This window comes from Mastomys coucha, unplaced genomic scaffold, assembly GCF_008632895.1.
Source record: "Mastomys coucha isolate ucsf_1 unplaced genomic scaffold, UCSF_Mcou_1 pScaffold6, whole genome shotgun sequence".
In the NCBI taxonomy this organism is placed as follows: domain Eukaryota; kingdom Metazoa; phylum Chordata; class Mammalia; order Rodentia; family Muridae; genus Mastomys; species Mastomys coucha.
Genome location: NW_022196912.1, coordinates 85,134,233 through 85,150,672, shown reverse-complemented (window position 1 = coordinate 85,150,672; position 16,440 = coordinate 85,134,233). Strand labels below are relative to the sequence as shown.

At 43.4% G+C, this 16,440-nt stretch overlaps 1 protein-coding gene across 13 annotated transcripts in view; it reads left to right on the top strand.

Annotated features, from left to right (window-relative positions):
* Trim9 (tripartite motif containing 9) overlaps positions 1-16,440 on the top strand; it is a 107,036-nt gene that overhangs the window by 86,419 nt on the left and 4,177 nt on the right. For 5 of the 13 annotated variants that reach the window (XM_031355500.1, XM_031355498.1, XM_031355497.1 and 2 more), the window contains 4 exons: positions 10,558-10,746; positions 13,460-13,501; positions 13,906-13,929; positions 14,736-15,039. In XM_031355500.1, the coding sequence (XP_031211360.1) occupies positions 10,558-10,746; positions 13,460-13,501; positions 13,906-13,929; positions 14,736-15,039 (559 nt within the window). The remainder of the gene's footprint in view (positions 1-10,557; positions 10,747-13,459; positions 13,502-13,905; positions 13,930-14,735; positions 15,040-16,440) is intronic. The other 8 variants (XM_031355503.1, XM_031355502.1, XM_031355505.1 and 5 more) reach the window with 5 other exon arrangements.

The window sequence follows — 16,440 nt, the reverse complement described above, 5'->3', positions numbered from 1 at the left end:
GGGGGTGTTTCAAATGTGTACATTGTTGTGAGTTCTGGTCACTTCTGTCTGTCTGTCTATCAGAGAGTATTTGATAAGTGGGCATGGTGATACACAGTGGGTAGAAAGTATAGAGCCCCTGTTCCCTTACTGGGTGGAGCTTACAGCCTAGTAAGGGAGATGGGTCTTAAAGAAACATATATGTAGCTGCAAAGGAAAGACAACATATACATAAGAAAATTGGTCCAAAAATACACAGTAATTGAAGCCAATGGGAAATGCAGTATTACGTAGGTGACTACACTGAATGCAAGTTTCTGGGGATGTGTCCAGGACAGACACATGAATGAGGCCAGACCCAGATCTCAGCCAAACTCTCCTGACTTAAGAAGAAATATAAACATAAGCAACTATGAATTTTAATGAAATGGCTGAGACAGGGTAGCTCAGCAGGGAAAGGGGCTCGCCTTCTGTCTGAGTACCTGAGTTCATACATAGGGAAGAACCAATTCCAGAAAGTTGTCCTCACTCCACATAGGCATGTCAGTGGCCTTCCCACACCATATGCAAGTAATTCAATAAGTAAGTAAATAAAAGATCAAATTTGTGAAGTATTTTAATGACACGTTAAAATAAGGCTCATACACTTGGTTGTTTATGTTTGCTGTTGTTTTATTTTTAATTAACTCATCAAATAGCTCTCCTGACTACATGCATTGCCTTTGAAGCTATCTGCAAAGAGTCCCGAAGCTGTTATGTAACAAGGCTTTCCTAACATACCCTGTTCTGAGGCTCATTCTGTATGGCAGACTAAACCCCCACCAAAAGTACTCAGGCAAGGCTGAGCGCTGATGGGGAACTTCCTGTTTATTTTCCTGTGATTCCCCTCTGCCTGCCCGAGCCAACAGCACCTTCTGCTTGTCTGTCATAATCTAGAGAGACTGAGGTGCTTTGCAGGTGGTACCCCTGGGGCTGTGAGCTCCCTGTAAAGAATGTTTCCTGGGACTCTACTCTTCAGAGCCTCTCAAGGCCTGGGAGCTCTTTAGTGTTCATGCCTGACAGTCTTCCAGAGGAAGTAGTGCTGCCCTTGAACAAAGGATAGGATTAAGACCTCTACACAAAGCCTACTCTTTATGTCTAGCCTCTGTGGAAGGTTCGTCTGGACAGGTTCGTGGGCATAGGACTACTTCTGGGCATTTCTGTGTTTCCAAATTGCTTTCCAGATAGGCTGTATACCAAGAACATGTGGGTTGTTCTAAAGTAGTGTATCTCCATAACTCTTCTACCTTAAGGTTTAAATTAAAATAAGAGGTAGTCACTTCTAAAAATAAAAATGTTTCTAAAAGAATTTGGCCATATGTCTTCATAGAATTACTACTATGATTGTTCCATACCTAATAGCCACATGAAATAAGTTGCAACACATTATGGGGTGGGGGAGAACACAAGATCTAAGGAGGTAGGGGAGGACTTCCCAGGAAAGATATAGTGGGAGAGAAATCCAAGAAGACAGAATTATGATGTATGAGGCAAAAACCTCTGAAATCTACTTTGACAGCAACAAGTAAACTTGATCATTCCAAAGCTCCAGCTAACTGAGCATCTCGTTCATGCCAAACACCACCTTAGCCCCATATTCACAGAGGTGGCACAGAGGCCAGCTCTCTCCTTTAATTTGAGGGCCTTGCTGCCTTTTGCACACTCCCTGGCAGCTTGCTGAGATCTGCGTGTGGCACTGCCCCTCTTTAAGCTGTCTGCCCTTCACTCTAGAATGCCATCTTGAAACCATGAAGTAAAAGGAATGGCCTGCGGTTAGCATGGGGAAAAGATACAAAGTCCAGGCTCATTGGTTCCTAGGTACCCAGTCTTCATGAGCTCATTGACGCATTGCTACGAGCCCAGCAGTCACATTAGGGAAAAGGCTAGGAGCCAGATGTGGTAGCCCAAACCTGCAATTCTAGGTGGAGAAAAGCAGGAGAATCAAGGATAAGGCATAAGGATCTTCTTTGGCCACAGGGTGAGTTCAGTGAGCCTGTGCTACTTGAAATATTCTCTCTCTCTCTCTCTCTCTCTCTCTCTCTCTCTCTCTCTCTCTCTCTCTTCCTCTCTCTCTCTCTTCCTCTCTCTCTCTCTCTCCATATGTATATGTGAAAAAAAGATGGGGAATTGTTACAGAAGTTGAGGCTGTTGAGGGCATTGAGCAAGGAGGAAGCTAACCAGAAGAGATGAAAAAAAGGCACAACCCCCAGACCTCGAGTGCCTTCTATGGAATTTTTAAAAATCTGTACTGATTTTGGGAAGATTTCCATTTAAAGCATTTAAAAGTCAGCAGATTGCCCAGAGCCCCCAATGGATGTCAACCTCATTTCAGAAGGCTTTGTAGAATCACACCATGAAGTAAATACAAACAAACCAACCAGGAACCTTCACCTTAGACTTCACACCATTTTATGCCAAGCTGCTGAGAACTTTCATTGCCTATCAAAAAAAAAAAAAAAATTCCATGAAGAATGACAGTTACATGACAGCCAGACAATATTTTGTAAGTAGTGAAATATAATAGATAAGTCATACAGAAACTATTCATTATGAGGCTGGGAGGTGGCTTTGTTGGTAAGTCACACATTGAACAAGCATAAAGACCTGAATTAGGTTCCGAGCACCCACATAAAGAACAGAACAAAGTGGCACATGCCTGTAAGCATGACATAGGAAGGCAGAAATGAGGATCCCTCAGGCTTGCTGACTAGCCAGCTAAGTCCATTAACGAGATCCAGGTTCATTAAGAGACCTTGACTGAAAATATAAATGACATGCTCACCTCTGGCCTCCACATGCTTGTGCATACAAGTGCACACATGCACACACACACACACACACACACAGAGACACACATTTGTTGTGTTTTACTATAAATTCATACATTAAAAAAAAATCCACCCCCATGACACCCCCACTACAGTCTACATTGCATCTCTGTGCCTGTCACTGAAGTCTAGATCCCACACATGCTCATGCACTCACGCACGCATGCGCACAAACGTACCCTACTTTGCTGAGGCAACAGACCTCATGCACCTAATGTATCATTAGTCTTCTACTGTTGTAACAAGTGGCCTTAAAATTAATGATGGAAACCATCACACATGATCCATTTACACTTCTTGAGATCAGAATCCTACTGGGCTAAGAGTGAGGCGTCCGCAGGACTGGGTTCCTTTAGGACAGTCTAGCAAAGCATCTATTTTCTTGTAATTTCCAGCTTCCAGCACCCACCTGCCTTTCTTGGCTCAAGACATTTTCCTCTATCTTAAGATCTAGCAGCATAGCATCTTCTAGCCTCCTTCTGACTCTGCCTTCCTTATGTAAGCTCCCTCGTGATAACCGTGGGCCCAGGAAGCTCCCTCGTGATAACCGTGGGCCCGCATGGGCAGCCCAAGATAGTCTCCGCATACCGAGAATCTTAACCGGATAGCTGCAAAGTCCTTCTCCCTCCGAAGGGAAACCCATTCAGAGGTTTCTGGGGATTTGGATGTGGGTATTTGGGGATAGACTACTAATCCAGCTAGCGCACCATATGGGGAAGCAGTTATCCTACCCTATTTAGGGCAACTAAGCTCTGAGAGGTGAAGTGACACTTTAGGCCCAGTTCTTTCAGACACGACGGCGCAGCACACTATGGCGCTGATGTTAGGAAAGTGTCATTTGCCCTTGCCTCCGGAAAGAGAAAGAAGTCTACCCCGAGTCTGCCTAGTGTGTAAACACATCCTTTCAATATGAAGCTGCTTATAAGGTTGCCTTGTCCGATCCCCTAGCCAGAAGTAGGATGCTGATGTTTCTAGAGTCACAGTTGACTTTTGTCAAAAAGAGCATAACCTCTTTGCTTTAAGAAGATGTAGAAGTGGCTTCGTTTCCAGCATCTCTAAACCCTGCAGCCAGGTATCTCTGTACATCCTCCAGCCCCCATCCCAGGCAAGTACTTAGCCGAGAGCAGTGGTCTTTACCTTCCCAAGGCTGAGACCCTTTAATACAGTTCTTCATGTTGTGGTGACTACAACCACAAAATTATTTCCTTGCTACTTCATAACTATAATTTTGCTACTGTTATGATTCATAATGTAAATATCTGATAGGCAGGAAATCTGATGTGCCACCCCTGTGAAGGGTTTGTTCAAGTCTGCAAAGGAGTCACAGCCTACAGGTTAAGGACCCCCTGGCCTAAGGAGTCCCTTCTCCCAGGGAGTGACTATGGATGTTCCAGGCAGGAGGTGATAGTTGCTGCCTGGCAAAGAGAAAACATGTCAGAGATCTATGAGATCCTCAAAAGCTCCTACAGATGCAGTGTGGGGCTTGAAGCCAATGTAGACTGAAACCATCACAAAACTATTGACTAATAGAAGCTTTCCAGCCCTCCAGATCTAATTGTAGGAAGGCAAGTAGAGAAAAACAAGGAATGTGAGAGAGCCATGTTTTCCCCAAGGCTGTACAGTCTACCCAGCACATCCACCAACTGTGGCCCTAGGCACCAAGGGAAAGAGATTCTCAAGAATCCTACCTAGGTGGAGTGTCTACATAGCCTTCCTCCCAGAGTCCTACCTGAGCAGACGTTCAGCCTCATGCTGTCCTTTTCATGGTTGTAGCTTCTTCTCCCACACAGCAAAGGAAACCACCCTGAAATATTGAGTAGTGTAAGCAGAATCTGCCTCCATCCATCTGAACACCAAATGGCCTCGGGTACCCATGTCAGGAATCCCTTTATAAATACAACTTAGGTGAGCCTAAAGACTTCTTCTTAAAACCCTAGTGTACCGAGATTCCCCCATCCTGTGGAAGTTGTAAGGATAAGACCCTTCAGGTGCACAGTGTCAAGGGACACCACAGTCACCTCTGGTGGCCAGCATTCCGGGGGATAGTGGCACATTTGCCTTTCAGTTCCTAACCACAGCCATCCAGTGAAACCCTATTTCGAGAAGAAAAGGGTCATCCTCAATGCAGTACAGGGTCTGTGGCTGGTGCTAAATCATCCCCTTGATCCTAGAGGACCTCTTAATCCACTGGAAGACACCCTAGGACCAGTGGCATGAACTTTGCCTTCTTGTACACTTCTAAGACATTCAAAAAAAACAAAACAAAACAAAACCCAGATTTGTCATTCTCCGTTTTATCCACCAGGAACTGATCTTGCCACTCTGTCATGGCTGAGCATGGGACTTAGATGTGTCTCTGCCTTTCTAGGCTTCAGTTCTTTTATCTGTAAAACCACAGAACTCGGAGGTTCCTACAGTTAGTGTTTCTGTGGTCTCTGTCTTCAGTCAGGCCAGAAGCACTGCTACTATATATTGAATGTAGGTCAGATGCCAGTCCCATGTGCCTCCTCCGTGTCTTGGTGGGTCTAAACGTTATGCCTATAATACTAAATATTCATCACTAAATTAAATATTTTGGAAACTATCGTATATCCAAACACAGGTGTCCTGTGAATGTGATTTTCCGTGCCTCTACTTTGTTTTGCCTGGCTCAGAACATCCCAGCCTGTCCAAAAACTAACCTAATTAGAACATTCCATTCCTAGGACAAATTCCTCCAGGTAGGGTAAATTGTACTTGACCAAATTTTGGATAAATTTTACCACATAGAAAGAAAGAAAGGTAAGGATAAATTTTAGAGCCCAGAAGAGAAAAATATTTCATCCCTTTAATTTTGACATGTGGCATCTCAAGAAATTTCCTAAAAATTTTTGTGAGACTGAATTGGATCTACAGGCCTCTCTGTGGATCTAGAGAAATGTACTCTTCAGTCCTTTGGGGGTGTGTGTATCTAATTAAAGTGTAAGAATTATCAGGTCTCCTGATGAGAGTTGCTTACAAATAATTCCATGATGTTCTTCTAAATTAGAATGGAAGATTGGGGCAAGGCAGTACGCAGCCATTCTCAGGATGCCAGGAGCTGGTTCATTCTTTTTAAAAGGCATTTTCAAAACAGATTTGTTTCTTACCCCTAGACAGGAGTTACCGCCACTCATAAGAACGCCTAAGATGCCACCTCTTGTTATAAATTGCACACCTGCTGGACAGAATTGTGACTTCACCTGCCTTCTTGGTCATTAGAGACAAGAAGCCTCCTTCTCCATGCTCCTAGTCTGTTTTTAAATCTTCCCAAGGAGAGCAGAGCACTTCACTACTGGTTGGCAAGGCAGCAGAGCTCAGCCTTCTGGTGCTCCTGCAGCCCCACCCCCACCCCCGTGGCACCTCTTGTTTGCTGTGCTCTGAGAACTTTCTCCTCCTTAGACTGTGGCCCAGTGGCTGCTCACTTTCAAAGCTGTGCCTGCCAGACAGGAAGACACCCAGAGCTTCCCCGCAGGACACAGGAAGATGAATTAGTGAGCAGTGCTGCATGAGACACTTCACCCTTTCCCTTTGAGTCCCCAGAATAGCACACTAAAGCTTGGAATTTATCAGGCTGGAGAGAGGCCCAGTGCTTAAGAGCATCTGCTGCCCTTGCAGAGGAGCCCAGTTCAGTTCTGAGAACCCATTTTATGCTGCTCACAAGAACCTGGAACTCTAGTTTCATGGGATCCAGATGCCCTTTTCTAGCCTTTGCAGGCCTTTCCACACGTGGTATATACAATACTCACAAATACTTTTTAAAGATGGAATAATTTACCCGTACAAATTATTCTACATCTTCTAATATTTAATTTTTAAGCTTTCAGATATTAAGATATCTTTAATACTTTGTTCATGTTAGAATAAAAAATGCCACCCCCAGAAGTATAAAACTTATTAATAATAATTGACACATTTCTCTTGATTATTTTCTTATAGTCAGTTCCCCTGCCAGCTTCATCCTTCTCAACTACTAAATTCTAATGCAGTGTCTAGCACATGATATTTATTCAGTACATGTCAAGCAATGAAAAAATAAGAGATAAATATAAGTAGGGTATACCACCTGGATCTTTCCTTCTCGATCCCAGTAGTCAGTGAAGAGCATATGTGATTCCCAGTAGATATTGTTTTGGTAAATCTTGGTTGCTTCCATAGAGCAGAGCCCCCTTCCATTAGCTGAGTCCCCATTCCAGAACCCAGTGGGAAGTGAAAGATGCCCAGGGAAGAACAAGAGGCAACCATCAGTCCTGACAGAGCTGATGGACCGTGCAGAAGGACACATCTGCATTGGAATGCAGTTCTCATCTGGACTTAACCAATATGAGTGGGTGGGGCTGAGGAGATGGCTCAGTCAGTAAAGTGCTTACCCTGTAAGTACCTGACACGATCCTGAACCCACGTCTAAAGAGAAAGAAAGAAAAAAAAAAGCTAGGTGACAGTGTATGAAATTCCAGCACTGCGGAGAGAGAGAGGACAAGTGGAGCTCTCTAGGGCTGGCTAGACTAGCCTAATGGGCAGCAAACTCCAAGTCAATGAGAGACATTGTTTCAAAATACAAGGTGGATAATGCCTGAGTAATATCTATAGTTGTCCTCCGGCCTGTGCACACACACACATAAACATGGACATACACTGCCTCCCCCAAGTGAGTGCAACCCCCCCCCCTGCCAGCATGTGGACAGTCTTCTGCTGGTCTTTCCCACTAGACTGCACTGACTTAGTAAAGTTCAGCCAGGCAGGACAACAGACGCCCATGAGGAGACAGTAGCATTGTCTTAGGATGCCTCCTGTCTTTCTCTAATGGTTGTCCGGTAAAGATGGTGATCATTACCATAAACGTTAGCTTCCTGTCCTGTATTCCAGAAAACACAACTAAAGCCTCCTTCATCCTTGTCTTGACAATAGTTAACAGCCGAGGAGCCTTCTCTGACGGCCACTGAGATCAATAGTTGTGCCTGAAAGAGAAGGTGAGGAAATGAGCTATGCTTCCTTCCTGAATCCCACAGGATAACACGGAACACACACTGGGGTAGTTGTATTTGTGCTCAATGTGAATTAAAGATGCTTTGGCTAAACCGGAAGATGATAATACTGTTCTCAATCTCAACATAAATTCATCCAGAGGAGCATGACCAGAAAGACAACCCATATGTTAAAAAGTGGTTATAAATATCTACTTAGCTCAGAGTTGGAACAATTAAATGGGGTTTGATGACTGACATCAAATGCTTGCAGGACTAGTGGCCTGTTTCATTTGGCCCTGGACTGTACCTGATGAGAGGAGCTCAAAATGAGTTATATCCACGCCATAAAGTCAATAAGCAAACACAAGGTGCTGGCTGGAAGCCTGGTGGTTCCTCCTCAGACGTTTCTAAGTATCTAACCACCAAGACTACTACAGTGTAAAATCATAATGAACAGTCTAAATGTCCTGTAGACAACTGACCAAACACACTGAGTGTCCATGGGAGATCCCTGGAGGGAGAATTGCCTGTTATTCTAACTGAATTGGGTGGAAATTATCTATTCTCCCTCCTCTAATTTGTATGGAAGGTTCTCATAGCAAGGTAGGTTTGATTTTGTATGGTTTGTTTTGTTTCATTTTGCTTGAGGAAAAGTGGGGTAAGATCCCATCTGGTTGGGCATAAAAGGTCACAGGTCAAACAGAGATGGAAAGGTTGTTGTCCCTCTATCTGAGTAGAAGGCAAGTTCAAGTATGAAAAAAAATATGGCTTATAGATAGGCAATCAGTCAATCCACATAAAGATTTGGGGGAAAATAGCCTGTCTCATTGCCCAGTTATTAATCCCAGGCTACACTCAGCCTCACCTAAAAATAAAAAGGGTCATGTTCCTCATGATAGGTTTGGGTCTGATCTCAAATTACGGGTTTAGAGCACATCTTTCTATGGGTGTTCAGATCACTGTTTGGAGGTTCAGTATATCCCAAACATCACCTTTCCTTAATTTTTAAGGCACTATGTATCTGCTATATAGTGAATTGATTGTCCCATCTGGTGACAGAGACCTTTTTAAGCAAATTCTTGGGAATTAAAATTAGTTTTCTGACATAAATACAGTGGCAAATGTCTTCTCAAACTAAAAGAAGCTTGTGTCTGCTGGTGTCTCTGTGGTTATATTTCAAGTCTTTTCATTAAGCTAAGAGGTTAGTTTCCTTTTAAGTAAATAGTGTGGGGGCCAATGAGACAGCTCAGCAGATATAGGCCCCTCCCACCAACTGTAATGATCTGAGTTCAGTCCCTAGGACCCATACATGTGTGTGAGATGTGAAGAATAATGATATTTTTAATTTATTATATCTGAGCAAAGAAATGGTCATACATGATACATCACCCAAACTATATAAAGTTTAAATAGGAAGCAGTATATTATTATTCTTGGGGATATAAAACTTTAGCCTCATACCTTTTTCTCTGATATTTGGCTTATAGAAAAATCAAATCTTCCCTCAGGGATAAGACTAAAGCCTGAAAAGCTAACATTAACATTGTAAGTTCAGAAATGAAAATGCTTCCTTGCAGTATTAAAACTTGCGGTAGGCCTTCTTATAAGGTTTCTAGATACACATACACATAGACACACACAAGCACACTGCACATGCACACACACATGCACACTCACACACTCATTCTCAAACACGGGCACACATACACACACACACACACACACACACACACACACACACACACACTGGCTTGAACCTACACAGTGTAGCATTTTGATCAGAAAGGATTATGTACAAAGACTAGCTGCTAAGAAGACAAAACAACCCCCACTAACCCCTGGTCACCAAAACAAAATTACCTTTTCAAGGAGAAAATGATTCCTTGGGAGTCTGGAGCCTGATCTGGTACTTGTGCTCCTTGGATTTTCACTGCTAAACTGAGCTTTCCAGGGCTTTCCAGGGCTGCGGCTGGTGACCAAGTCCTCACTTTAGTACAGTAGTGACCGGCCTGGCAGGCCTTCTGAAAAGAAACAGACCTATGCACCTTCCCTCTGCCCACATTCTGTTCATTATTAGAGAACTAGGGGTAGTTAAGTAATGTTCCCAGGAGATGAGAATATTTCAGAAACAAAGAGAGATCTTATTCTCAAGTGGCTTTGTCAGGCCTGTCTTCTCAGGGCACTCCGAATGTCTTCCTCTATCCAAAGATCAAGTCTTGGGTGTCCTAGGATTGAAATAATCTCATCCATCTAGAGACGGGGAAAATGTACTGGTAAAGAAAAAGAAAACTACCCCATGGTTTCTAAAAGTTATCGTCTTCTAAATAGAAACCCTTTAAGCCACCAGTGTTAACGGCACAGTAACTTACTTGAGGAATAGCTGAAGTAAAAAGAAATGTTGATTTTTCTCCTCCGTGGATAAAAGGGACCTGTAAGTCTCACACAGCATATTTCACTTAACAAAGGAAAACCTCCTTCATACTTTCCTATTACTAAAAGTTTAAGCAAAGTATAAAATGATTGCCAGTGGTGCTGGAATGGTTGTCTGGTCTGGAGTCTGCACCCACTGGGAATTCCCAGCCTCAGACCTACTGTTGCTAATATCTGTGGGTGGCGCCTCGGGCTGATGAAGTTCTGTGTGAACGCTTGCTTAAGTGGTCTTTGGGAACCTGGCATGGGCAGCCAGCAGATTTCTGATCTCTGGTTTGCATTGATCTTACATTTAGACACAGACTCAGAAGAACAGACCCTCCCTTTTCCAGTGCCTTCGGAAAGATTGCCGCTCCGTAGAATGAGTCCTTTCTCCTCCACCCTTAATCTACAACCCAGCTTCCCCGGGAGATCCTACTTTGACTTCCGGTCCTCACCCCACCAGCTGAGCTTGCATTCTTCTTTACAGTCTCTCAATGCACCGGGTGAGCTGAGCTGTCAGATCTTTCTCTTCATCTCTGTGTCTTGGAGGCATCTCTGAAACGCCTGTGTTGTTCTTACCATTCGTGTGCGTGGTGACGGGGTGACCCACATCTGTGTCTGTGGCTTCCGGTGTGAAGAGCATCTAGATGGCTGAGGGAGATTCCTGGCATTTTTGTTTGTATGGTGGAACAACCCATCCCAGAGCTGTGGTCATGTGTGATGGTATGGGAATGGGATGTGGGAAGCTGTTCTTTTTTGCATCAGCTGGTACCACCATGGAAAACTTGCTCTTCATCACATGCAGCAGCTAGCCTGGCACAGGTACTGGCTAAGTAGAGGCTGTGGCATTAGTGTGGAGGGTTGTAACCTCTGCATCCAGGAAACCAGCAATGTCTGGGAGACTGGATCAGTGCATCCAGCCTGGAGTGGTCTGATTAAACATAGACTCAAGAGATCTTTACCAATAAAAACAAAACTGAAAGCAAAAACATGCCAGCTAGCAGAATACATCCTACAAAGCAGGGAAAGCAAAAACCTGCCGCACGTGGCAGGCTTACGGCAGATCACTTTCCTAGCAAAGGGCAGGAACCACTGGTAGCTAAATTAGAAACCATTCATATAGTCATAATACCTATGGCCAACGAACGATCCTATAGTCAAAATATGCGGCCCCAGGAAGTTGCTCACAACCAAGATGTAACAGGGCTTATGGTTGATTCCTGGGAAGCTAGACTCATGTTACTTTGCAGTGAGCTTTGTCTAGCAAACAGAATCTTCAAATTCCTAAAATGCAGACCTATTTGATCTCTTCAGGACTATATTGTAATCATGGATACACACGATGCACATCTCACGTTTCCAAGTGTTTCTTTTGGGTTTTATTTTATTCCTTTGGCTCATCCCACATCCTGGAATGAAGAAGGCCACAGCATGACAGTGCAAAAAAGGATGCAGGGACTTCAAGCTCCCTTGAAAAGTGATATTTTTTTTCTTGTGTTTTACGTTTCTCTTTGTTTTTCTGTGCACTACTGGCTTTTCTATATGCTTTGTTATGGAGCCTTTGCTTGTCTCTAATGTACCAAAATCCTGTTACAGTCTTGTAATGTACATTGTCTCAAGAATAAAGTGAAATGAAATGTGGGGTCTGGGTGTTGGCAGGTATATTGAATGGCCTTGTTCTAGTTGTATCATTGAATCTTAAATGTATGATGTTGTATTCAAATTAATGGGAAAAGAGTTCAGAATGTTTGTTTTTTAAAGAGACTCCAAAAGGCATGATTCATCTGAAAAATCTGAAAGCCCTATTGATATGAAATTTGGTTTTAAAATTCTTTCTATTCCATATTTGCTGTGCTCCTATTCATACGGAGGAATCAAAAAGATAGCTGGCAGAAATTAAACATAAAAATCAACCATGAGCTGGAAGAAAATGGATGTATTCCAGAATAAAGTAAGCTAAGCAAGAAGGTAGTTCTAATATTTAAATGTTTGCTCTGTCCTCTTTGAAAGCAAGTTGCCTTCTTAGTTCTTGTAAAATCCTATCAAGTCTGTGCCTTGTCCTTTCTACTGTATTAGAAATTAACTTATCAAGACAATACCAAATTTGGAAACAAAACAGAACAACATGATTCTCCCCCTCAAAGACTCATATCTCCTAGACCAGCCTCAGCATTACTGCGAACATTACTCAGGTCATGCACCCAAGGACATTTTAAGTGTGAATCACTTCCTCTGCCTTGATTCGGCTTCTCATCAGTAGGGCAGCCAGGTTTACCGGGAAGATGAGAGTAGAAAGAGCTCCACAAGAAGCAATTCCTGGGGCTGAAGAGATGGCTCAGTGGTTAAGAGCACTGACTGCTCTTCCAAAGGTCCTGAGTTCAAATCCCAGCAACCACAACCATCCATAATGAGATCTGTTGCCCTCTTCTGGGGTATCTGAAGACAGCTACAGTGTACATACATATAATAAATAAATAAATATTTTAAAAAAAAAAGAAGCAATTCCTGTACAGCTCTAAGCCAGTATTTCACCCCTACACTAGCCTTCCTCCCATCCCCCAGGTAAGAAGAGGTGCTGCAGCAAAGCAAGCTAAGGAGGAAAAGAAATCCCTTCATTTTTACAACACTCAGGTCATGCCGCTGTTAATTGGAAGGCATCTTTTAGCAGGGGCTCTGGATTCCACTCTTCTTTATATGCCTACCATCTGCCTTAGGCTCATCCCAGCAAACGTAGGGCATATCAGTAAACTGTTGACACAGAACAGACTTGTCCCTAACTGGTGACTCCTTCCATTTCTATTGGCCAAGTTTGTCCTCATCTTTAAAAGATGGACCTCCTCAGTTTTCAAGTGTCACTGTACAAAACAAAAACAAAAACAAAAACAAAAACAAAAAACAAAAAACAAACAAACAAACAAACAAACAAAAGAACCAGGAAGATAACAGAAATTTAAGCCGCAGTATTTACAGTTGACTGGGCAAAGCTTTTGTTCAATGTTTTAAAAGATGACCTTTTTGTTTGGAAAGAGCACAGAAGCAATTTATACCCAGCAAAGAAAATGAACATTAAAAGGGCTTTGGTTTGTGGCTTTTGGCTTTTTTCATGAATCAGGTCTCTGGGGACTATATTCAGTTGGTGCTTTCTAAACAAATGCAAATAATTTTTATCGACCCAGTTGTCACTTCATAGCCTTGATGTGTAGTATCTTTTTATAGGCTGCAATTTTGAGACACAATCTGCATCATACTCTCAATTAGGCAAGTATACCTACTGTAATTGTTACCTTCTGCCTGTGTGACTGCTATGCTCAATTTCCTTTGCAAAATAAATGGTGGCTTTTGTCATGTCAATAAAATTCTCCAAACGTCATTCTAACTCCATTATAACCGTTTTCAATTTCTTAGAAAAACGCCTGTCTTCTTTTTTTTTTTTTTAATGTTATACTTCAACCCCGTTCCCTTTTCTTCTGCATCATTGCAAACCACCCTTTCCGAGCAGTTGATGTCAGTGGAGGCACAAGGCAGGCCTGCTGTCGTTGTGTATGTAATGTTCTCAATGGCACACTTGTTGGTATTAGTCTATCAAAGCAAACATGCTTCTTATCAATGTCAATTTCGCTTCCTATTTCTCTCCCCCATGCTTTTCACTGGAATGACAACAGTTGACATTAAAAAGCTGTTGGCAGGTATGGAACACCATTATTCTCTTACAAAAAAGCAGAACAGAAGTGCATGCGAAGTGGCTACAGTCTCCTTAGTACATCAGCACTCTCGCCTGCCCCTTAGAGAACAAAGGACTATTCTTTGTAGAGAATATGCAGAAATTGGGGCACAGCTCTGTGTATAAGAACCTCATGTTCTCTGCACCCAGTGTCCAAACTGCTTCTGCCATGTATATTACACGCCAGCTTTAAGAGTAACACTTTTCCATAAGTTATAAAGGAAAAAAACCTGCCCTACATCCAAGTCACTGTTGCACATGAAAACTAGTTTATGTTGCTTTGTAGCTCCAAGGCTTGTGAGCAGGTACGAGAGCTGAGGCAGTTTCCCGTGCTTCTGCCTAAGCGTATTTCCTGATTTCACGCAGTATGTTTTATCCCTCCTCTATCCAGGATTGTAACTCTAGCCTCCCTGCCTCAGGGTTACACAGTCACCCTAGCACATCCCTCACCCTTTATGTCTCTGGCGCACTATCCTGCCAGTCATCAGGTGAAGGGACTTGATGCCACTTCAGTCCCGGATCAGCTGGTCTGGAAGTGCAATCTGAGCCAGGTAACCTCTGCTGATTCGGTCGTGTGTCCTCTGTCTGTTCCTGGTACAGAGTATCAACTCCCAGGACGTATCCCATCGGCTCACTTCCGGTGACTCTGGCCCCAAAAACTTCCTTCCTGCATGGCAGCATGAGAACGTGGTACCGTGTGCCACAGTGCCTGGAAGCATGCTACAATCCCGAGACATTACTAATAACTTACCTCCCTTCTGTTGTTCCCAGTGGCTTGGTTTGCTTTTGACCCCGGCTCGGCACACTCCGACATCATCTTCTCCAATGACAACTTGACAGTGACGTGCAGTAGCTACGATGACCGGGTGGTGCTGGGGAAAACCGGCTTCTCCAAGGGCGTCCACTACTGGGAGCTGACCATAGATCGCTATGACAACCACCCTGATCCAGCATTTGGCGTGGCTCGCATCGATGTGATGAAGGATATGATGTTAGGGAAGGACGACAAAGCTTGGGCAATGTATGTGGACAATAACCGGAGCTGGTTCATGCACAACAACTCGCACACCAACAGGTACCCTGCAGCCCCACACCAAGCCTTCTTCATGGTGGCTTGGATTGAAGAGGAAGAGCTAAGTTCAATAGCCTATTACAGAGACAGCATTAGGAAACAGGACAGATGATCTTTATTGAGTAGGAGGTCCTGTGCTGAGTAATCTCTCAGTTCAGTCCACTCTACTGCTTTCCACACTGCATAGAGATAGAATTGTGCGCCTTCCGCTTGGCCCTTCATTGTTAAATTCCACCCAGGTCACAAAAGACAATCTCTGGGCATATCTATTATAGACAATCAACCCAGGATTTGAAAACCCAGACCTAGGACTTAACAGAAAAGTGTTTGGGGCCAAGGTACTTCATTTTTTTTTTCTGAATTCTGGTTTGTCGATTCTCCAAATTCATATAATAATATGTTTTCATGCAGGAGAGGTCTGAAGACTACATGAGATGAGATTTGCAAAAAATGTCTCCCGTTGGAAGTGCCTGGAAATGGAAGCCATTGTTCTTATTGTCCTTAACAGCAATACCGCTTCTCAGACTAGAAGCCATTAACGAAACTTGGTGTAGGGATGCCAGTCCGGATAGCTTTAAATGAGAAGGACTCACTCGTTTGTGTGAGAATTAGAACACTCAGTCTGCTGAAGAAAGAGGATAAAGTATCTACTTTAGTAATGATCTCTATCACCAAAATATAGAGAGTTTTAACTTAATATTCCCTGCAATCTCCCTTCTTATTTGCAGTCTCTTCAAGTGTATTTCATCGTTTCTGAGCCAAAGGTGTCTTTTCATGACACTGGTCTGTCTTAATCACCCCCAGGATACATTCTCTTTGGTATCCCTGCAGGGAAAAAAATCCAGTTATGTTCAGTGAGATCAAAGGAAAAGCAGGCCAAGCAAGGACAGAATAGTGACCTCACTCTCTCCGCTTCTCCTGTCAGCTCACCACTGATGCTTTGCTAGCCAGTAGATTCCTAGAGCTTCCCGGCCCTCAGACATTCTCTGTCCTGCTCCATTCATGTCTGTCTGATTGGCTGTCCCTTGAAGTGAGCACACAGAGCATTTTATATTGGTATCAAATCCAAGTGGCTACAGATAGCAGTTATCTTCAGCAATTCACACAGGGGGGGTGAAGGGGGAGACTCTTGTTACTAGCTCCCTGATTCCATCACCCATGCACTTGTGGTCAGCCTCTTGATTCTGGAGTGAAGGGTTAAATAGGAGCACCACCATCGTACGATGCAGAAAAGCACATTTCAGAAGCTGAACACATTCTCCTTGCATGCAAACTGAGTGTCGATTGTGTTGTGGCTGACAAACTTGTAAATAGCAAGATGTGGTCTGTAAGCCTGCCTGTGGCAGTGTCCAGTCTGTCTTCTGCATGCAGGAGAAAGGAGTGATGTTCATAAAATCTGTGCTC